The sequence below is a fragment of the Pan troglodytes genome, chromosome 7 (assembly GCF_028858775.2).
Source record: "Pan troglodytes isolate AG18354 chromosome 7, NHGRI_mPanTro3-v2.0_pri, whole genome shotgun sequence".
NCBI lineage: Eukaryota > Metazoa > Chordata > Mammalia > Primates > Hominidae > Pan > Pan troglodytes.
The window spans coordinates 18,662,669-18,686,053 of record NC_072405.2 but is presented as its reverse complement, the minus strand read 5'-3'; the positions used below and the strand labels follow the sequence as shown (position 1 = coordinate 18,686,053).

At 42.2% G+C, this 23,385-nt stretch overlaps 2 protein-coding genes across 2 annotated transcripts; both read left to right on the top strand.

Annotated features, from left to right (window-relative positions):
• The first annotated feature begins 2,793 nt into the window (after window positions 1-2,793).
• On the top strand, window positions 2,794-6,844 carry LOC129388387 (beta-defensin 107A). Its single transcript, XM_055078612.2, has 2 exons — window positions 2,794-2,951; window positions 6,614-6,844. Exons 1-2 carry the CDS (start codon window positions 2,882-2,884, stop codon window positions 6,754-6,756), a joined length of 213 nt encoding a protein of 70 aa, XP_054934587.1. The 5' UTR covers window positions 2,794-2,881; the 3' UTR covers window positions 6,757-6,844.
• A 9,753-nt stretch (window positions 6,845-16,597) lies between these two features.
• On the top strand, window positions 16,598-18,928 carry LOC129135843 (proline-rich protein 23D1-like). The gene is given in 5 exon segments (XM_054657665.2): window positions 16,598-16,759; window positions 17,513-17,574; window positions 17,915-17,994; window positions 18,210-18,351; window positions 18,354-18,928. Coding segments are annotated over 5 exon segments (843 nt in total). The 5' UTR covers window positions 16,598-16,682; the 3' UTR covers window positions 18,836-18,928.
• The last annotated feature ends 4,457 nt before the right edge of the window (window positions 18,929-23,385 follow it).

Here is a 23,385-nt window from a genome sequence, read left to right as displayed (position 1 = left end):
TAAACCCAAAGCAAGCAGAAGGAAGAAAATAATAAATATTAGCACGGAAATAAATGAAATAGAGACTAAGAAAACAATAGAATAAATCAACACAACAAAAATTTATTTTTTGAAATGATCAACAAAATTGGCAAGCCTCTAACTAGACTGACTAAGAAAAAAAGAGAATACTCATATTACTAAAATCATGAGTGAAAGAGAAATTTTACAAAAGATCTTACGAAAGTATTTTTTAATATTATTAAGGAATACTATAAACAATTTTATGGCAACAATTTTGATAACCTAGATGAATAAATGCCTAGAAATGCATACATATCAAACCTAATTCAAGAAGAAATAGAAAGTCTACAATGGACCTATAACAAATAAAGTGCATGAATTGATAATAATAACACTAACAAAAATCCCACATAGTAAAACCCAGGGCCAAATGGCTCCACTGGAACATTGTAAAGATGTTACTCTATTTTATTTTGCCTCGATTTTTTTTTTTCAGACAGGGTCTCACTCTGAAGCTCAGGCTGCAGTGCAGTGGTATGATCTCGGCTCACCCCATCCTCTGCCTCCGGGGCTCAAATGATCCTCCCACCTCAGCCTCCTGAGTGGCTGGGACCACAGGTGCCTGCCACCATGTCCAGTTAATTTTCGTATGTTTTGTAGAGATAGGGGTCTCATTATGTTGCCCAGGCTAGTCTCGAACTAAACTCCTGGCTCAGGTGATCTGCCCACCTTGGCCTCCCAAAGTGCTGGGATTACAGGCGTGAACCACCACACCTGTCCTGGCTTGCATATTTTTTGATGAGAAGTTTGCTGCAGTTATTCTGTCATCTTTCTAAAGGCAGGAGGCATGTATGCCTTCTCTGTTGACAAAGGTAGAGGATGTTCTTTGTTTTTGTTTTTTAATGTGCTCCCTTCTCCTAGTTCTCCTAGCTTTAATATTTCGTTTTGCATTTTTTTAGATTGTTCATTCACCAGTGCCATACAAACAACTGTTGTTCTTCCCTCAGTTTCTTAATTAAGAAATTAAGACTTTCTTTTCCATAAAAGAGAAAGATTCTTGCAAGCTTTCGTTCTTTCTCACAGTTGCTACTGTTCCCCTCAGCCAACTTACATCATGAAATACTCTAATCTTTTTTGTAAGCACCTACTGAGTCTATGGAGAAGACATTAGAAGTTGGTGTGAACTTCTCTTTTGTCTGTGACCCCAGACATTTATATTGTTTCTCTAGTTTATGCTTGCTCTTAGCAATTCTCTACAGACTTTACCTGAAATCTTTTAAATCATATTCTGGGGGTAATCTGCTTCAGGTAAGCAAGCACTCATGGTCTTTATTTTTTGGAGGTTCCTGTCTTTTCTTATATTTCTAGGCAGGTGGCTGATTTGTGACCTTAGCTTTCCAATGAGTTCAAGAAACTGAATATTTGCAGTCTGCCGTGTGTTTTCCTGTGTATTTGTTTCATGTGGGATGATCTTCTTTACGTTTTTCTATATCTTAAGCAGAAGCCATTCTTCATTTAATAACACACTTACTTTCTTTAAGAGATACAGAAATACTTATATTTTCTGCTAATTCTTGTGCCAATTTTGGTAAGTTAAATTTTTGAGAGAATTTTTTTATTTTATGTAAGTTGTGAAGTGTTTTGGCATATACCTGTTGACAACATTTTTATATTAGTTTAATGTTTCTTGGATCTGTAGTGATAACTTCTTTTTCACTTATTCTGCATACTTGGGCTTACATTGTTCCCTTTTCTAAGGTTCTTAGAGCATAATTTTAAGTCATAGATTTAAACATTTCTTCTTTTCTACAATAAGTATTTGGATACAAATTTCTTTCGAAGTCATAGTTTTGTTGTGCTCCACAAAATTCGATATATAGAAATGCTTTCCAATTATTCTCATTATTTATTCTTTGATACAAACACAATCTAGAATTATGTTGCTTTATTTCCACATATTTGAAAATATCCTAAATAGCTTATTTTATAGATTTCCAATTTAATCCCCTTGTGGTGAGAAATATACTCTGAAGAATTTAAATGTGTGTAAACACATCAATATTTGTTTTATGGCCTAGCATATGGTTCATTTTTATGAATGTATCATATGTACTTGAAAAAATGTGTATTTTGCAGTTGTCTTATGATGTGTTCTATAAATATCAATGCAGTCAGTGGAATGGTGGTATTGTTCAGATCATGCATGACTTTGCTAATTTTTCCCTGTGTTCTATCAGTTGCTGAGAGAGTGGTGTAAAAATTTTCTACTATGAATATAGAAGTGTCTATTTCTCCCTTTAATTAAATCAAATAATATAAAAACATGTTAATGGTTTTTATGTATTTTCAATGGATTAACCCTTTTCTCCTTAAGCAACAGCACTCCACGCAATATAGTGAGACCCTGTCAAAAAAAAAAAAAGAAAAGAAAAAGAAAGAAAACCTGCACACGTACTCCTGAACTTAAAATTAAAGGTTTTTGTGTGTTTGTTTTAATTATTATTTTAAGAATAGATTTTATGTAAAATCATGTACTAGGAAAAGCGTGGTGGCTATATATCTTATAGACATGGTAATACTTGAGATAAGACTTGAAGGAAAAATGAGAGAAGTCTAAGCAGAGACACAGAATAGAATATTCCAGGCAGAAAGGCAGGGTTCTCTGCGTTTGTTTCCCACAAATGTGGTTTAGTTAAAATCTGATCCATCAGCCCACACATTAATCAATGGAGCATGGAAAATAGTATGTTCCCAATGAACATTACAAATCGAGGATGACTTCCAGTCCCTTCAGAGCAGTAGAACATATTTTAATCAATGCCCCTTGATAAAAGAGCTTGATTCCAGCTACTGCACTTCCTTCATCAGCTCTCCACTGATGCCTGGAGCCATGAAAATATTTTTCTTTATTTTTGCTGCTCTCATTCTTCTTGCTCAAATTTTCCAAGGTAAGAGGGAAATTCTTCTAGAAGTAGAGATGACAGTCTGCTCAGGATCTGTCTTTTGAGATGAAAGCTCAACTTTTACAAAGTTGAAGGTTCCAAGGCAAACCAGTCACTGAAAATCTTTTCCTGAGCTCAGACACAAAACAATGGGACCACATTGACCGGGACCATCTCCATCCATAATAGTTTCTAGTCAACTTCCCTAACAGCTCTGCCAAGGAATTCAGACTTCTTTGTACTTTTAGATCTCTTTCCTTCTTTTGTAATCTGCAACGCAGGTTCAGCACATTCTTTTTTTTTTTTCTTTTGAGACGGAGTCTCGCTCTGTCGCCCAGGCTGGAGTGCAGTGGTGCGATCTCGGCTCACTGCAAGCTCCGCCTCCCAGGTTCATGCCATTCTTCTGCCTCAGCCTCCCGAGTAGCTGGGACTACACGCACCCGCCACCACGCCCGGCTAATTTTTTTGTATTTTTAGTAGAGACGGGGTTTCACCATGTTAGCCAGGATGGTCTTGATGTCCTGACTTCATGATCCGCCCTCCTCGGCCTCCCAGAGCCCTGGGATTACAGGCATGAGCCACCGCGCCTGGCCAGCATATTCTAAAGTGATTTCTTTAAAATGAAAAAAAAAAAAAAAAAAGAAAGAAAGAAAGAAAGAAAGAAAGAAAAGATTATCCAAGGAAATGCCAAACATATTTGTTAAGTTAGGGAAGTACAGCCTTTGTAATCTAAATTAAACTAAAGTTATGTTACTAGATTCTTAGACAGCTAATTTTTTTTCATGTCTGAGTCGTCGGTCCAAATCTCTTATCCATACATTATTTTAGACTTTTTGGCTTTCACACACTGGTTGAAAATTATGCCATTAAAACCACTAAACTAACATCTTGCTTACTATTCTCTTAAGTCTTTGCGTCTTTGAGATTCTCTTTGCTTCATACAACCACGACTCTGTTCCTAAGAAATGTTTATGTCCATACCTCCTCAACTATCCTTCGTTCCTTCTGTTGTGAAGCTTTTCCTATTAGAGGTTCTCCATGCATCATGAAGCCCCCTGTCTGTTCCTTCATGGCTCCTGAATTTCTACTTTCCTTTATTACACATTCTGTCCTCAGTAGTCCTAGAAAACCAATAGATATTGAATGTGTGCTAACCAATTGTAAGAAATTGTTCTGTCCACTATGATAAAGGTAGGTAAAACGAAGAGGTAAAAATATAAAGCATGGACATTGACCTTAATTTGCTTGAAGTTATTAGTCTATTCCTTCTGTGTTGTTCGAAAATAGGTTGCTTGTAGTGGTAAATAAGCTTTCAATACATTTAACATGTATAAGTAAGTATATCAATGAGACAGGAAAATTCACAAATAACTTTAATATGAAACAGTTTTCACAAGTGCCATAAAAGATGCAAAGTATAAAGAGAAGTCATAGATGTGGAAACTTGGTTCTAACTAGGAAATGCAGAAAGGCTTCCTGGGAAGTAGTATTTGTTTTGCACATTTGGAAATAGGCAAGACTAGAACTAAAGAACAGAGCCAGGGAACAATGTCCCCATGAAAGTTTCAGTGACTCCATGAAAGTCTCAGTTGTAAAATCAGTTCCCAATTTTCTGCCCTCAGCATCTTTTTGTAGATGTCAGACAATGCTCCAGAATAGATAAACTCATTTAAAATTGTCTTCTCCATCCACTTTAATCAGTACTCCAATTTATTCAGATCAGTCTATAGATGTGGATGCCTAATAGCTCCCTGTCCACAAAACTCATCTCAGATGTATTTGAATTACAATAATAAGCATAGTTTGGGCACAGATTAGAACCACCACCATCACCATAATCACATAGAATCTCAGAGTTAGAAGTGAATTTAATGATCAATATAAAAGGTAATAAACATAGGTTATTAGGCCAAACTATATGAGTTTGGATCTCAGTGCTAATCTTTATAAGCTGTATGCACCCTGTGTTTTACTTTCCATTCTATAAATGATAATAATAATAGCATTGTTTTGAAGATGAATAAACTTGTTATATTAATTAGAAACTAACTTGTTATAATAAAGAATCTTAATGATAGAATGACTGAAGAAAGACAAAACCTTATTTTTCTTTCATGTAAAAGTCCAAAAATAGCTAAGTTGACTAGGTGAGGGTAGAGGGTTCTTTTTCACCAAGTTATGTTGTGATTTGGGCTGAAGGTCAACCCTGCCATCCTAAACAGTTGACCATTTTATTTGGTTCCAAGGATATTCTAACAGGCAGGGTTAGAAAGTATAGAACCTGATTAAGATTACATAGAAGCAGCTCACATCATTCCACTCCTTTTTCATTTTTCCAAATTTGTTCATGTGGACATATAGAAATAGGAAGCTAGGAGCTGATGTGATTACCTAAGTATTCATGTGTCCAGCTAAACCCAGAGGTTCTATGACTAAAAGTCTGAAGGTAAAAATGACTGCTTTGGGACAGTTTAACAATCTCTCTGTATAACTGCTTGAGCAGTGGCAGGCACATACTCTATGCTATGTTAGAGTTTACCATTGTTGGTCATTTGTTCTTCTACTTATTTTTTTGTTCTCTGCCCTAATTCAGTATTGAACACCCTATACATGTATATATATATATATATATATATATATATATATATATATATATATGTGTGTGTGTGTGTGTGTGTGTGTGTGTGTGTGTGCGTGTGTGTGTCTCAATTGATTGTCCAGATGCCTGATAAATTTAAGTGATCTGTAGTTCACAGTATCCCAAGTTCAACTTTGGACTATTCAAAAATTTCTCCTTAATTTGAGCAGAAATCTAAGTCCCTGCAATTTCTTTCCATTAGTCTTTGCCTTAACTTGGCACTAACAAAATATATTCCACATGATAATATTTCAGATATATGGCAGCTAATATGTACTGTTTCTCCCCCAAAGTTGTTATTTCCAGGAATAAACATTACTCCTTTTGAGAAGAACTGCTACTTCTTCCACTATTTTTTCCTAAGAGTGTATCTTACCAATTAAAAAAGATTCCTGTTTTGACATATTTTTTCCTCTTCAACCTAATCTCTGTTATGAATGAATACACATTGCCTATGTCTCTCTAAATTTGCTTGCCAGAGCTAAATACACGATTCCATTGGTGTTCTTTGCACAGTAAATTGAGAAGGACTAGCATCATGTTGTTTATCTTTCTACCTAAAACTGTGAGACTCCGACATCATATGCCAGGGCATATGATCTACTATTGGCCTGCCTATAATGTAACAGAACAATCTTTAACTTTTGCTATAAATCAGAGACTATTTGGATACAGGGGGAAAAAAATCTGTTGGTAAGGATCGTTCATTGGAATTAGAAAGTATTTTGTCATCTTCCTTGGAAGAAACATTCTGTTTCTGTACAAGCTAGATATGATTTTGACATATGAAAATCTTTTCTGTTTTTTTCCAATTGGCTATTTAATAAGGACATTGATTATATTGTACCAGGGGTCTGAGCTCAGACATGACTGTTCAGATAACATCTGATTTTTCTAATTTCTAGGTTTATAGTCTGTGTCTCTAGGAGTTATGGTAATGAGGAAGTCTGAATTTGGCCTGGGCGATGTAATTTTATCTTACAGTTACTAATTACTAGATAACTGAAGACAAATTGCTTTCTTTACTTAGCCAGGACAGCAATTCATAGAGCACTAATTAGTAAGAGAATGGAAGGTCACTGTGAAGCCGAATGTCTTACCTTTGAAGTAAAGACTGGGGGCTGTAGAGCTGAATTAGCACCATTTTGCTGCAAAAACAGAAAGAAACATTAAAAACTAAGCACCAGCTGCAAGAAACAAAGAGGTGAAGATTCTCTGGCTGCTATATCAGTGGGATAAATCTCTCTGGACCATCTCTCTTTGATCTGCAAAGTTTGGATTATCTGAAGCCATGTCTGTCCAGTTCCCAGTGCTACAAGGAGATACCCTTCCTAGGCTGTGAACTTCTTCCAGGCAGACACTATATCTTGTTGACCTTTGCACTCTCAGTTCCTGACACACGGCCTATTAATGATTTCTTTTACTTTATATAAAAGTGAGCCATTGAATACACAGATAAAAGAGATGGAATGGAATGGTTGGACTGGCACTCAGGTGAATTGAGTTCTAAAGTTATAGCTCTGGCTTTAAACAGATGTAGGACATTGGGCCCTCTGTGCCAAGATTCTGGTATCTATAATGTGAGCAGATTGAACCTCTCAGTAAACGGAATACCTGCTAGATGCTCATTGTGGCTGCTTCAGCAGTATCACTGTCATGTACTCCTTTCTCTCTTTTATAGGTAGGAACTGTTTAGATTCTTGTTCATTTACCTGTTCGATCTAAAACATCAAGTTTTAGAATGAAATGCACCCATATCAAAATTCAAGTTGGCTGTAGCTTGAGCAACATCTTCATTCTGGCCATTTGCAGTGAGAATTGATCAAATCATGGGTTTCTGAAGCAGTAAGTTCCCCAAAGGTCATCGAATTCAGTGCCCTTATTACAAATGAGGAGAGTGAGACTGAAGAAGATTATACAGTTACTGACTTAGTCACATTTATATTTCAACTTCGGGCTTTCTGGACTTGTCTGCTTAGCATGTCCACAAAATAGGATGCTGGAAGATAATAGAACAACAAAAGGCAGTCCTAAAGATGGAATGTTTCTCAGCGGGTTCAGGTGAACAGTTAAATGGAGGAAGAAATTGAAACAAACTGAAAAAAAAAAAAAAAAAACCATAGAAAGAAAAAAAGACACTTTCTAAGAATCTCTTTTGTAATCCTGCAAACCCTGCCCTTTCAGAGCATAACAATGGCAAACTGAGGCTTGCCTTTTCCCTAATTTGCCAAAATTTGGAGTCCCAGCTTTCTAGCAGAAGAAAGCATATATCACAGACCATTTCATCGTAGAAGATTTATAGTACACCATCCCAGAACAGAAGAAGTAAAATCCCTCTGCGCTGCTCTAGAAAATGTCCTTCTCTATTCAGTTAAGCTGGCTTCCTGTAGAGATGTAAATAAAGGAGAAAAAAAAATCTGGAACAAGACAACGTGTAAAATGTTTTAAAATAAAAAATAAAATGTGTTTTTGAAAGATCTTCTGGTATTGCCACTTGTCTTCATGGTGCTAATTTTCTTATTCTGAAAACTATGCTGGAGGAAAATATGTAAAGTTATCTGTTTCAATCAGAGGATTTTTCTGTTCTGCATTTTCCCTAGAAATTCCTTAAACATTGTCTCAGATAAAACTAACTGCCTTTGAGAATCTAAGTGTGTTCAGACTTTCTCGTTTCTTCATTTTTAATATGTCCTCTTCTTTCTCTGTCAGTCAAATGACTTGAAATATAGCATACATTTCCTGTCTCCAGTGTTTTTATACCCTATTTCCTTCTCAACCTATAGAAATCTCTTAAAGCCAGGCATGGAGGCTCATGCCTGCAATTTCAGCACTTTGGGAGGCCAAGACAGGAGGATCCTTTGAGCCCAGGAGTTCGAGACCAGCCTGGGCAACATAGGGAGACCCCATCTCTACAAAAATTTAAAAATTTAGGCTGGGCACAGTGGCTCACGCCTGTAATCCCAGCACTTTGGGGGGCCGAGGTGGGCAAATCACAAGGTCAGGAGTTTGAGACCAGCTTGACCAACCTGGTGAAACCCCGTCTCTACTAAAAATACAAAAAGCAGCCAGGCGTGGTGGCATGCATCTGTAATCCCAGCTCCTTGGGAGTCTGAGACAGGGGAATCGCTTGAACCCGGGAGGCAGAGGTTGCAGTGAGCCAAGATCATGCCATTGCACTCCAGCCTGGGTGACAAGAGCAAGTCTACGTCTCAAAAAAAAAAAAAAGAAAAGAAAAGCCCGGTATAGTGGCTCACACCCATAGTCCCAATTGCTTGGGGGCTGAGCCCTGGAAGTTGAGGCTGCAGTGAGCCTGATCATGCCATTGCACTCCAGCCTGAGTGACAGGGGGAGACTCTGTCTCAAAAAAAAAAAAAAAAAAGAGAACCTGTTTCAAAAGAAGAAGAAGGAGAAGAAGAAAGAAGAAGAAGAAGAAGAAGAAGAAGAAGAAGAAGAAGAAGAAGAAGAAGAAGAAGAAGAACAAGAACAAGAACAAGAAGAACAAGAAGAAGAACAAGAAGAAGAAGAGGAAGAAGAAGAAGATTATTTTAGCTCTCATTATACTACTGGAATTTCTCTTTATAAAGGTACCAGGTACCTCCTTAGTCAGTTAATAGTAGTTTTTCTCTTAATAAATTACCAGGGCCAACTCCATTGACCTATGGCCAGTATTCATCCTTCAGGCCCTTTCTGAAACATTTTACAAGGTGATCTATCTCCTGCACCTTAATTTCTTTCTTTTCTGGCCATGGGAATGTTTGTCTGCTGGACATTTCTCTTTGTCTTCTCCACACATTCTCAGTCTTCTTTGCTGACTGTTCCTCATATTCTCTTGGCTAGGATTGCTTTCACCTATGTTTCATTCTCTTCTTATTATACGTGTTATCTCCAAACAATCTCCTCCATTCTCATGGTTCCCACTCTTTATGGACTAATGACGTGGTGTTACTTCTTTACTTTTATGATTTCTTTACTCTGCTCTGTGGTGCTGTGCTGGGACTCTGAAAACAGCATTTGTCATACTGCTTGGCCAGTTAGCTTCTTGTTAGCACCTTTAATGAAAGGTATTAGCAGGAGAGTGGAAAACAAGACAAAGAGTGAAGGCATCTGTTCCTATGCCGTTTTTGTCAGCCCCATTCCAATAGCAGCAGATGGTTGGCTCTAGGCTTCAGGCTTTATATTCTTTCCACTTTCTTAGCAGCCCCACAAATATGCCAGAAAAGGACCAGCAGCATCCTAGCTCTACCTCCTTGGTTGTAAGAGGACCGGCTGAGCTACAATCTGCTTTTCTATGCACCTTGTCTATCCAAGCACCTGTTGGACCATGTCTCCTCCTCAGAAGTCTGAACACTGGCTATCAAGTGCCTCTGCCTCATTTGCCTGCACATCAGTCATTGAACATTGCTCCCTTCCAATTTTAAGCATGACTTATGTGGTGTAACCCACTAGGAGACATGGGCGCCTGGTACTGTGTCTTCTCCTCACAGGTTCAAGCTCTAGCTGCATACAAGTAAGATAATTTTGAGCGCTAGCCCCTGAGAGTAACTTTACTCCTTTGTTCCTGTATGTTAAAAGGCGATATCTCTTTTGTATGGTTATCTCTGTGCCTTTTCAACCTTCCACTACTTATGTATCCAATTTAAGTTTACTGAGCTACTCTAAGCGGATTTCTGATAGGCACTTCAAAGGTAATGTCTTTATTGCAATTTATTGGTTTGCTTCCAAATCTGACCTTCATTTAATATTCTAAATCTTAGAAAATATTGCTATCGTTTACTTGACATTCAGGTTAAAAGTAGAGGTTTACTCAGGAATGCTTACTTTTCTGAATAAGTCACACAATTTACTCATGACATTAATCTGCATAAATTGCTTATTAATCCCTGTAAATCTTAATGCAATTATCTCCTTCCCTCTTTCTCCTCACTGATGTTGTTCTAGATCAGTGCCTTATTATCTTCAGCCTCTGCTCTTACTCTGTCATACTTGGTGTTAAGAAATTCATCCTCACTGCCAATTATCTAAAATTTACTTATAATTTGTGGATTGAACTTTGCATGAAGTAAAGGAATAGTTCTACTTTTTCATGATTTATGAGCACACACATGAGCATACACACACCCATGTGAATTGACAAACCATAAAAATTAGTCTAAGATTTATATTCAGATGTCTACGAATCCTTAGAACACTCAAATATTAGAACTAGAAGTAGCCTTAGAGATCACTTAAGTCCCTGCTTCCAGAACTATATTGGTTAATTATAGTCAGTGTAACTAGCCTAGAATACTTATAATTAGAGCTCTATGCCCCACTCTAACACTTTCAAATGGGGATCTCTTAAGAATTTAAATTTGTAAAATGACTTTTCCAATTAAGTCTCCTGCACAGTGACATTTGAGACCTGTTGATCACTGAACACAGAAGCATCTGAGATCCATTGATCTCTGTCCCATACCTCCAGTTAGTTGCAGAAATAGATTCAGGCTCAAATGCAGGATTGCTGCCTTCATGTCCAGTGGCATATCACTGTGTTGCACTTTTCCATTTGTAAAAGAGGTATGGAGAGGGCATGACCAAGTGGTTCACCTTGCTCAACCCCAGGAACAGAAGCTCAAACTTTATTGGGTAGACAGACACATGTACAGCAAATGAACATTCCATGTATTAAGTTCTACAGCCTGATCCGAGACCTGTGGGAGTTTAGAACATGTGCATTTAGACTAATTACGACTGGAGTCATTGGGGTCCAGAGAGGTTTCACAGACAAAATGTCTTGTGACCATTTAAACCAACTGGTTTATCAACTTAGCGTAAATCACTTTAACTGAAACTGAAGGAGTATTGCTGCTAAACTTCCTTTGTTGCCAATATATTTGTAGTTTATGTTCCCATTTGACAATTATTTCCATTCAAAACTGCTCACTTTCATTCTTCTGGGGAACTGAACCGAAAATGTTAAGGACTCTCTGTTCTCTTATGAAAGCCATTCTGCTCATATGGTGCACTTCTGTCCCTGATTGTCTATATCGAGGTATAGAAAGGTCCTTTTTATCCAAACAAAGACATTTCACTGGCCCAGGTGAGCTGCTGACCAAAATGAAGCCACCTATCTTCTGTCTGTATGGACACCTTCACCTGTGAGGACTATTATCATTCTCATTTGCCACTTAATTTTTTTCCCATTTCACTTTTTTTTTTTTTTTCGAAACAAGTCTCACTAGGTGGCAAAACAATCTGTGGAAGCCTTGACAAGCTTAATGAAACTGAGACCTTGAGGGAATCCCCTGGGCAAAATCTCCACTATCTATATGTGGAGAAGGGGCTGTATGAGAAACCAGGAAAACTGATGACAGAGAGAACTGTAGTCTTCTAACCCGTGCACAAGCCCTTCCGGCTGTGTGAACTGCAGAGCGGGCCAGGTAAAGGCTGACTTAGATGAACTGCAGTAAGAGGTGCTCCAGGTGTCTTGATCCACCTCTGCTTCATCACTGAAACTGAACAGGATCTGAGTAGTAGAAAATGGGGCACTTTCCTGATTTTTTTTTTTTTTTTTTTTTTTTTTGAGACAGGATCTCATTCTGTTTCCAGTCTGGAGTGCAGTGGCACCATCATAGCTATGATTACAGGCACATGCCACCATGTCTGGCTAAATTTTTTTTATTTTAGTAGAGATGAGGGGTTACTCTATTGCTCAGGCTGATCTCAGACACCTGAGTTCAAGCAAGCCTCTTTAGTGATTTTAAGAAACTTACAAGAGAGAGCTATGACAAAGCTCTGTGGACCCAAGGCAAACAGTGTAACAGGGGCTGACTTATAAGGATCACCATCAATCTTAGCAACCTAACCCATTGTCCTTCAATACTGCTGCTCTTCTGGGCTTGTCTCTGTTCCTATGACTTTATTCCAATCCTTGGCTGTACCTCTTTTTTTTTTTTTTTTTTTTTTTTTTTTTTGTCAACCCCCGGTCTTTTCAAATAGAACTTACAGAGATCAAAACTCTCACTCTGAAACTGAGTGTACTCCTTCACATTCAAGGTAGGAACAAGAACTACAGGTATAAAGTCTTCTGCATGGACAGGCTTTGGAGCAGCTCTGAATCAGACTCCCTACCTTTGTCCAAGGAGATGCATGTGCATTAGGATCAGATCCCCTCTGAGGAGGTAGGGCTGGTTATGCCCAGGAAGTGATATGGACACATGTTGCCTTATATACACTGCATTGCATTTTAGATGGACCATCTTCTCGTCAGGACTTCTTAGTGACCCAATCAAACAGCCTTCCTACAACCATTGTGCTTTGGTAGGGTTGTAGTTTCTTCTGGAAAAGCTAAGGAAATTTTCTAAGGTAGGACAGGAAAATCTTGTTTTAGATAGTAATAATAAATCATAATTTTAAAAATTATGCTTCAATGCATTGTCATTTTTTTCACTTCTCAGCATTTTTTTTTTTTTTTTTTTTTTCTTGAGTCTTGCTCTGTCACCCAGGCTGGAGTGCAGTGGTGCGATCTCGGCTCACTGCAAGCTCCGCCTTCCGTCTCACGCCATTCTCCTGCCTCAGCCTCCTGAGTAGCTGGGACTACAGGCACCCGCCACTACGCCCGGCTAATTTTTTGTACTTTTAGTACAGACGGGGTTTCACAGCGTTAGCCAGAATGGTCTCGATCTCCTGACCTCGTGATCCACCCGCCTCGGCCTCCCAAAGTGCTGGGATTACAGGAGTGAGCCACCGCACCCAGCCCACTCCTCAGCTTTTATCAGATCCATTTTCTAGGCAAGGAATCAGAGACTCAGAGACACAGTGAGCAGACCTTAATTTACCCAGACTTTCATTTAGTGGGTTAGTTTCTCGTAAGGGGCTTCCAAATGTAGACAATGTGTGTCCCATGCAGACTCAAGAGGAATCAATTCAGTCTATTTGAAGACACCCCAAACTCATATTTTGTAGAAACCAAAAAACAAAATATTTGGTAGAGAAGGTCGAAGTGTCTGAACGGTACATACAGGCAGAGCTACATTACTTGGCTCCTATGTGAAGAGAGAGGGAGCTGCAGAAAAACTAAATGGGAAGGCTCAGATGTATGAATTTCTTCAACTGAAATTGCATACAATCCTGGCTCCTTAATCTGTGTCCACTTCCCAGCAGTTATGGGAGGTATGAGCTCAGCTCAGGGGAAACAAACTTAGCTCTGGAAATCTGGAGAAGCAGTGAGCAGGGCTGATCCCCCAAGTACCCTGATGAATCCCAGTGTTCTTTCTGTTCAATTACCTAAGGGAAGCTATTCAAATTTTAAGTCCGTTTTGAATCAAAATATTGATATATTGTTTTAAAAAAACTTAAAATTTAAAGAAACTGGTATTAGTTATGGGAAAACCCGAAGGGTACCCTCGTTTGGAAATAATCTTTGAGAAATCTTTGCAGTGTGAACAGTTGGGATTTGGTCTTTCCAAAATCCAGCTAGCATGCACTTAAGAAAAAGGAAAATCAGAAAATGTAGAAAATGAAATGCTAACTTACATATTTCACTTTAACATTTATTAAGGATATTAATGAGGCTACTGAAAATTGAAAATGCAGTTTTGCTATTTTAAAAAATGTTCTTGTGTGAGAGTAGACATCCCTTGGTAAATGTCCATGGAAATATTGAACATTTAATTTTTCATTAGTTCTAAACAAAATCATGTATTTCCTAAAAGGTACGCATTTTACATGCCTCAATATCCATAGTTGACACAAAATACTCTGAAACAGAAAACAAAACATTAAACTATCCCATATTTTAAATTAAAAATATTTTTTCAAATAGCTCTGAGAACACTGAAATATGTGAAATTACAATATATTCTAAAACGATTACCTAAGAAAATTAGGGAATGTCATCCACATTTGTCTCAAAGGAATTCAGATTTATGATTCATCTTAAGAAATGTGAAAAGAACACATTAAATATAAAGATGGATAAAGGAATTTATTAATATACACAGTAACTTTTGTTCTTTTAAAGCAATGATTCTGGCCTCCTGGGCCCAGCTCAGGTCCTGGCCCAAGAAGTCCCTGGAACAGAGCCCTTGCTTTTGTCCCTGCCTCCCGGGTGAATGAGGAATAGAAAAGGAACATACATTCCTCATCCTTGGTGTGAATTTGCACGCTCCCCACCGGCCAACTGTGGCAATTCACACTGTAGTTCTGACAATAAATGGACCGTTCTGACTGGGCTGGTGGGGGTCCTGGTCCAGCCACCTCCAGCCAGGGGTCCCTGGGTAGTGAAGGCGCCACGACCTGCTCCACTCAAGATGTGCAGCTCCACCCAAGATGTGCAGCTCCACCCACTCACGCTAGAGAGGAAGAAGAACTTCTGCCATAAACTTTTGTTGTTATTGTTTTGTTTGGTTTGGTTTGAGACAGGGTCTCGTTCTGTTGCTCCGCCTGGAGTGCAGTGGCCCCATCACGGCTCACTGCAGCCTCGACCTCCTGGGCTCAAGTGATTCTCATGCTTCAGCCTCTGGAGGAGCTGGGGCCACAGGCATCCACCACCACACCTGGCTAAGTTTTTGTATTTTTGTGGAAAACAAGGTCTTGCTCTGTTGCCCAGGCTGGTCTCAAACTCTGCCCACCTCAGCATCCCAAAGTGCTGGGATTCCAGGTGCGAGCCACCGCACCCAGCCTCCTAAACTGTTTTTAATTTGTCCAGAATGAACCGGGTCATCCACCACTGTAAGTGGTCTGACTACCCTGACCATAAAGTATCGGAAACATTCAACTTGCAGCTGGTGGAAGAAGCCTAGCCCTTCTGCACGTAAAACACTCGCGTTGTGGCAAACGCGGAGACCAAGGCTGCACTGGCCGGAAGTGGGGACAGATCCCGATACACCCTGGGGACAGAGCAGGGAAGCTCAGGCCTGGTCCACACTGGTTCTGCCCTCTTTCTGGCCCACTACCCCATCCTGAGACCGCAGGTTCCGGCGGACCCGGATGCAGATTTTCCGGATGAAAAGCCCCTTTCCTGGAGTGGACTTTGATATTTTCTGTTCACAACTCCGTGTCACCATCCTCCACTCCTAGGTTCTGGCGTCTGGTGTCACTGCCGACGTCACAATCCCCGCACCTACGTGTCTCAGCCGCAGTAGCCCTACGTCGCTGTCAGACGCTGGGAGGTTGGTGCCCCGACAAGCTTTTGTGTCTTTTGTCTTTTCACCCTCTCCCCTCCCCACCCAGTGCCCCGTCTAAGTCCCCACTCGGAAGTGGATTCTCACCCCTCGCGGCCCTTTGTGGGCAAAGCCAGGAGGAGGAAGGCCGCAACCTCCCGCTGGCTTCGGGATTTCTTAGACATCAGTAGTCTTCTAAGGCCCTCCACCCTGCCCGCACCCCTCCTTCATCCTCGCGTCTCTTGGGACACTGCCCTGCTGCCCTCAGGCCTTTCCTTAGTCACAGACTCGGGGAGGCCCCAGAACCCCCTCTGCTTGGACATCACCGGCCACAGTCCTGTGACGCCTTGTGATCTTCCGTCCCAGATCTCATTCCACTGGCTGTGCCTGTCAGGGTGTGCTTAGATTTTGGAGTCCCAGTGTAAGGCATACTCTTATTGGGAAGGGGGCTTCTTCATTCTCTTCTTGTGAATGTAGATGTGAAGCCAGGGGATAAGGAGAAAAAGAGAGGCCAAAAGAGAACCAGAGAGCCAGGGAGCTAGGGAGAGTGAGGTTGAAAAAGAAGGTAACATTGAGAATTGGGAAGCTGTCTCTGATGGATTTTGAAAAGCAGTGATAGTGAAAGAGTTCTAGAAGCTTTGTAGAAGGTGTTGAAAAAAATAGTGAAAGTTACGTGGGCAAGAAATAGTGGGATAGATGAAATAGACAAAGAGAGACAAAGGGAGCCCACAGCTCTCTCTATTATAAAACTTTTGGGATTTGCCCAAGATTTCATTCTACCATAGCGTCATTCGACCTGTCCCAGGCCAGGGCACACTATTCCATGTTCTGGATGTGCTGAGCTGATCATCTTCTTCAGGAAAAGTAAAAGATCAAGTCATATACTGTATAGATTTATAAGAAAATAAGATTAAGATTGAAATTTTCTGATACAAGTGAGTCTAGAGAACCTTTACCATGTATGGTTACTGGCGCCAAAGAAGCCTTAGTGATTCCTGGACAGAATCGCAGAATGTCAATGAAGGAGAGAGCAGGTATGTTAGTGTGTGTTTACCTTGGGTTGCCAGGAGGTTGCCATGTGACTATGTGTGACTGTGTGCATTTGTGTGTGTGTGGTGTGAATGTGTGATAAAGGGTCAAACTAGGGCAGAGAAAGCACCCTGGCCTGCCATGACATTGAACGTTATAAATTTAGAACACCTGCCGGAGACATGAGACCCACAGTGGAGGCCATAGGATCCTGCCAGCATGGGGGTTTCTGGACCTGTCAGGGGGCTCATCTCAGGTTTCCTCCCACTGTCGATCTATGTTCCCTCTCTAAATGAAAGTCACCTCTTGTGCGGAGACAGGTAAACTGTGGGCATCATCTAAATTTCTTCCCTGTGCTCATTAGAAAATGAAACATTTCCCATCATCTCTCACTCCATTCACACTGTAACTGCACAGACACGGTGCTCAGATACCTGAAATAACAACGTCTTCCCTGAAAGTCCTCAGACCAAATTAGATGTCCCTTCTCAGGTGGATGAGCTCCTGAGAAAGCAAACTGTTTCCTGTGGTCACCATCCCTTATCACACACATTCACCGATAGGAAAAGCCATTAGAAAAGTTGAGGGTGGGAGATGAGCATTAGGACTTATGGGATGCAGGTAGGATTTGGAGCCCAACACAAGTGCACTTGACTGAGGAACACAGAAAGAATGTGTGCTGGATGATAAATGGAGTTTTGGGCTTGTGAGAATTAGACTCTGTGTGGAAGACTAACGGATCCCTTTCTGTCCTGCAGCTTGGCTACCACACAAATGAATCCACCCAAACGTCGCCAAGTGGAGCAGGGTACCAATATAGGTAAGGCAAATTTCCCTGATATTTCTTAAGATCTCCCTGCCTGGAGGTCAGTGTCATGTCTCACAATCTTATAAAAGGAGAGGGTGCTTTCTGCAGGATGAGTGGAAAGTCATGCTTGATTGATGGGGGCTGGTGTCCTGAGGCTGGCCTATGCTGGGTTGTGGATTTCTGAAGGTCATATTCTGAAATCCAAGAGACTCTTGCTGGAAGAGCCTTAACCTCCCTCATTGTGATCTCTCTGCAGGTGCAAAAACACCCTCAATTCCAGGAGCTCCACACTGAATTCAGGCCAGTCCCTGGAACCTCCCCAGGTAAGTTATTATGTCATTGCATGGCAAAGATTGCAAAACACCCTCAATTCCAGGAGCTCCACACCAGAATTCATGCCCGTCCCAGAAACCTCCCCAGATAAGTTCATATGTCCTTGCATGGCAAAGATTGGACAGTGCTGCACACTCTTCAGGCTCAAGAGACATCCAGTGGATGTACATTTAGGTGGGTCAGCATGAGAGTCAATTCTGGGAGGGAGTGTATTTTAAACTTGTAGAGGGTGAAGCTCCTGGCAACTCTCTCCACATCAGCATCATTTGCAGCCTTTTTGGAGAATACTGACGGCCATCTTTTCACGGGTGCAGCAGGATTCCAGCAATGAGGAGCTCATCATAGTCCTAGAACAAGGGACAGAAGTGAGGTTGAGCCTGGAAGAGGTCATCCTCATCTTGGCCCCAGAGACAGCGCTGCAGCTGACCGTGGAGAACACAGTCCTTGTGATTGTTCCTGGCATATCCTGAGGTCACAAGATGGCCTGCAGTCCCCTGTGCAGATCCAGTACATCATGCCTTCCGTTGATGACTTCAGCTTGGAGTGCCATGCTCAAGATGGAGACATCTCAGACATGAAAGGAGAGAATGTGCCTCTTTCACCTGCAGAAGAACGGGAGGCAGCACCCCTATATCACCAGCCCTTGATGATATCCCCAGCAAACCACAAAGCTGGGATCAGCCCTTTTCTTCTAGTAACCCCATTGTGCATTCCATGCTGTCTGGCAGCCTTCCCCCAACGCTACCCTCTACCACCCACATCTAGTCCCGTGGGACACCCTAGACCAGCCAACTCCAGTTTCAGCCTGCATGGTATGGAGCTACTGTGCACCTCCTCCCTCAGCCGTATGCCCCCTTCACCAACTCCTGGTCCCCAGATCTATCACAGGGTTCACCATAGGCCTCCCAGCAGGGCACAGAGATGTCTCTTTAGGAAGTGATTTAACCAAGAGTCACCCCCTGCATTGATAGGTCAGAGATTGTCCAAGTCCTTAGTCAGTGCATTCCCTGAAATGTGGAGAGAAAGTAATTCCAAGGACCGCTTGCTTCCCCTTTGCTGTTTCCCATCAACACCCACTGTCTTCAACAGCAGAGGGCTCCAGATGCTGCAGGGAGGGGGAGAACCGCAGGGAGTTCAAATAAAACATTCACATTTCACTTCACACACACTGTCCCTTAGACTTTCTCTTCCTATTTAAGCACATACATCCAACCACACTCAATCGAATCCCTGACTGCTCCATGTGAGAGTTCTGCTTCCAGCATGACGTGGTCTGAAAGTTCATCTGAAGACAGCTGCTCACTCCCGGGGGCTAATACTGCCCTTGCATGCTGATGTCCTTGTAGTCATTGGTCTGATGCCACAATAAATAATTCCTAAGGCTGATGCTCTATTTCTGCCCTGAGACTCTCCCCTTTTTCTCCAAGCTGTGCCCCATTCCTTGTCTTAGTCCAGGTTCCCTACACTCCCCAGGCCAATGCTTTTGAATAAATCTTGACGTCATTGAATGAAGTAGTGGTGACTGCTGTGTTTGCTTCCAACTGAGACACTCTCCTGCTCTCACTCATCACGTTTCCGTTCACATTTGCCTTTGTTTAGTTTTGTTTTCCATTGTTTGGGTTTATTATTCATGTACTTATGAAATAACTGCCACATTTCTGACAGTTTTTTTGGCCAATTTGGAGCTTTTCCTGTGCTCCTCCTTCCAAGTCCTGAGTGGGGTCACTGTTTGCACCTCTGGGCCCTGGGATTGGTCTGGCTTAGAAAATGGTTGAACAGAGCTTAGCTCTGTGTGTTGGGACGGGCACCTGCACTTGCTCACAGCTGCTTCCAGGCTCTCCCTGTCCTGCCTGGATGTCTCTGTGTCTCTGGAGTGTCTAGAAAGTCTAGAAGTTCTCTTGAGGTCCCAGCACCTCTTTGTTGGCCTGCATGTCCCAGCCTGTATGTCCATGGCCAGCTAGAGCTACCACTAGCTTTTCCTGGCCAACCTGGGAGCTCAGGCCTGAGTCCTGGAGGCAGGGGAGATGCAGGGATAATGTCCTGGCCTTCTGGAGCCCAACTCCAGTAGGTGGGGAGTGCTCATGACCCTGCGGGGAGTTCAGGGCGTTTGCCCTTGACTTGCCTGACCCTCTAAAACCTCACATGTCCCCTGGAGGTGGGTGCAGCTTCCTCCTACTCTGGCCTTGCTGGCCTGGGAAGGGCGTCCTTGGTCCCTTGAACCCTCACAGCATTTTCTCTTCTACTGAGGTTTCAGGAACTGCCTTTCCCCTCTGGGAAGGAGGACAGGGACTCTTTCAGGTTTGATTCTCCTCGGGGTTTTGGACGTTGGCTGAGGTGGGAACTGCCTTCATCCACATGAAAGGCCCAGCCACGGCATCCTCACCAGCCTGGGCCTCTGGGTAGGTTTTGAGTCTGGTCGCTGGAGAGGCCGCTTCTGTGAGGCCCAAGACAGCAGCCCCTGTGAAGGCCATTCTCCTCTGTGCCCTCAGGGTGTCAGGACCCGCCTGTGTCCAGGAAGTCCCCTCTGAGACTAGATTGTCCTTGGTGCAGCCCTCCCAGAGCCGTGCAGAGGCAGATGTGGTGCACTGGGCCTGGGCTCTGAGGAAGCAGTGGTAGCAGGGGCCAGGGAGGACCCAGGCTCTAGGGCAAGGGAGTGTCTAACCTGGGTAGAGCTGGGCCGCATTCAGGGAGTGGCACTCCAGGGTTCTGTTTCAGGTGGAGCTGGGGCCAACTCAGGATCAAGTACCTCTCCTTCCACCTCCAGGACTCACCCAGGGGCAGGCGGGAGCTCCAGGTTCTCCTCTCCTCCTCTTCCTCCTCCACGTGTTTTCTCTTGCTTTATTTCTCTGAGTCAAGAAATTGGGGCTGTCCTTCATATCGGTGAATTTTGACCCTAATCATCATGACCTTGTTGAGGAAAAGAGTCATACTCTGCAAAATATTTGGAGATATTTATTCTGAGCCAAATATGATTGACCATGTCATGTGACCCAGCCCTCAGGAGGTTCTGAGAACGTGTGTCCAAGGTGATCAGGGTGCAGCTTGGTTTTATACATTTTAGGGAGACATGACTTCAACTAAGTGCATTTAAGAAATACGTTGATTTGATCCAGAAAAGTGGGACAACTTGAAGGAGGGGGGCTTCCAGCTTATAGGTAGATTTAAAAATTATCTGGTTGATAATTGGATGAGTTTATCTAAGACCAGGGATCTATTGAAAGGAAATCTTTAGGTTAAGATAAAGAGGTGGGGAGGCCAAGTTTTACTGTGCAGAGGAACCTTCAGATAGTAGACTTGAGAGGGAGTAGGTTGTAAAATGTTTCTTATTGGATTTAAAAGGGAGCCTGGTCTTTGTTGATTATCTCCTGTGTCTGGAAAGAAAGAAAGAAGAAAAAAAGATGGGGAGCCTTAACCTCCCTCACTGTGGTCTCACCACAGATGCAGAAACACCCTTACTTCAAAGAATTCCTCACATGAATTCATTCCAGGCCTGGAATCACCCCAGGTAACTCCCTATGTTCATGGATAGCAAAGATAGGACTATGTTGCATAATCTCCAGGCCACAAGACACATCCAGTGGTGGTGCATTCAGCAGGGTCAGCATGACTGCCACTTCTAGGAGGGAATTTGTATTTTAAAGTTGTAGAGGGTGAAGCTGCTCCAGCTCCCTCCCCAGGAGCATCATTTGCAGTCTTTTTTGAAGGCAGTGGACTGAGGGCTGTCTTTCCACAGCAGCAGCAGAATTCCAGCACAGAGACGTTCATCATCGTGGTCCCAGAACAAGGGACAGAACTCACACTGAGCCTGGAAGAGTATGTCCTCATCCTGTCCCCACAGAGAGCCCTGCCCTGATCCTGGGTAACAGTGTATTTGTGGTCGTGCCTGAGCATGTCCTGAGGTCACTGGATGGCCTGCAGTTCCCTCTGCAGATCGATTACATCTAGCACTCTGTGGATGACTTCACCTTGGAGTTCCATGTTCAAGACAGAGACACCTCAGACATGAAAGAGACAATGTGCCTCGCTCACCTGCAGAAGAGGGGGAGGCAGAACCCGTATGTCACCAGCCCTTGATGAGATCCCAAGAAAACCATGTTGCTTGGCTCAGCCCTTCTCTTTCAATAATCCTACTGTGCATTGCATACTTTCTCCTCTGTGCCCTACCCTTTACCAACCACACCTAGTCCAGTGGGATTCCCTAGACCAGCCAATCTCAGCTTCAGCCTGTATAGGATGGAGACTTTGCCCAACTCCTGCCTCAGACCTATGCACCCTTCACCAAGTCCAGCACTCAGGTCTGCCACAGGGTTCACCATAGTTCTCCAACCGGAGCATAAAGATGTCTTTTCAAGAAGGGATGTAGCCAAGATCCACCACTTACATTGATAGATCAGAGATTGGCCAAATCCTCAGTCAGTGCATGCCCTAAAATGTGGAGGGAGAGTAATTCCAGGAACCTCTTGCTTCCCCTTTGCTGTTTCCCATCATGATCCATTGTGCTCACTAGCAGAGGATCCCAGATGCTGCAGGGAGACGAAGAACTGCAAGGTGTTTAAATAAAGTGCTCCCATTTCACTTGGCACACAGTGTCCCTTAGAATTTCTCTTCCATATTCAACCTCTTAAATGCAACCACACTCAATCGAATCCCTTACTCCTCAACGTGAGGGTTCTGCTTTCAGCATGCTTTCAGTGGCGTGAAAATTCACCTGAAGAACTCTGCTCAATCCCAGGGCTAACACAGCCCCTTGATTGCTGGTGTCCATGTAGTCATTGGTCTGATGTATGGATAATAATTCCTAAGCGTGATACTGTATGTATGCCCTGATATTTTCACCATTTTCTCCGTGCTGTGACCCGGTCCTTGTCTTTGTTCAGGTTCCCAACACTCCCCAGGCCAATACTTTTCAATAAATACTGAAATTATACGATGAAATAGTGGTGACTGCTGTGATTGCTTCGAAGTGAGACACGCTTCTGCTCTGGCTCATCAAGTTTACATTACCACTTGCCATTACTAAGTTTTGTTTTCAATTTTTGGTTTGTATTTCATATACCTATAGAATAAATTTCATGATTAGGGCAGCATTTCTTTGTGAAAATGCAGGGCCATAACTTTGAGGAGGACAGACAAGTTTCTATCTCCTTCGTGTAGAAAAAAAAAGGCAATCACACTGCTGATTTCAAACATGTTGGATAAAACAGTAACCAGGCATGTCAGGTGTGTAGAGTGAGATGCTACTGTGTTTTGAAACACAATGGAAAGGCTCTTGCATAAAGTATCTTATGAGGAGAGGCCTAAATATAAATTAAAAAAATAGTTACAGTAGTGTATCACTGCATATGTATCTAAAAAAAGAATGACAACTGGATAACACAAGTGAGGTTCTAAGATCCTTGGACCGGAAGAGACAGGCAGGAGTCGGAATGGTGAACCAGCACACTGGGGCATTTTCTCATGTAGCCCAAGTGACCCCATGGTCTTCTCGAG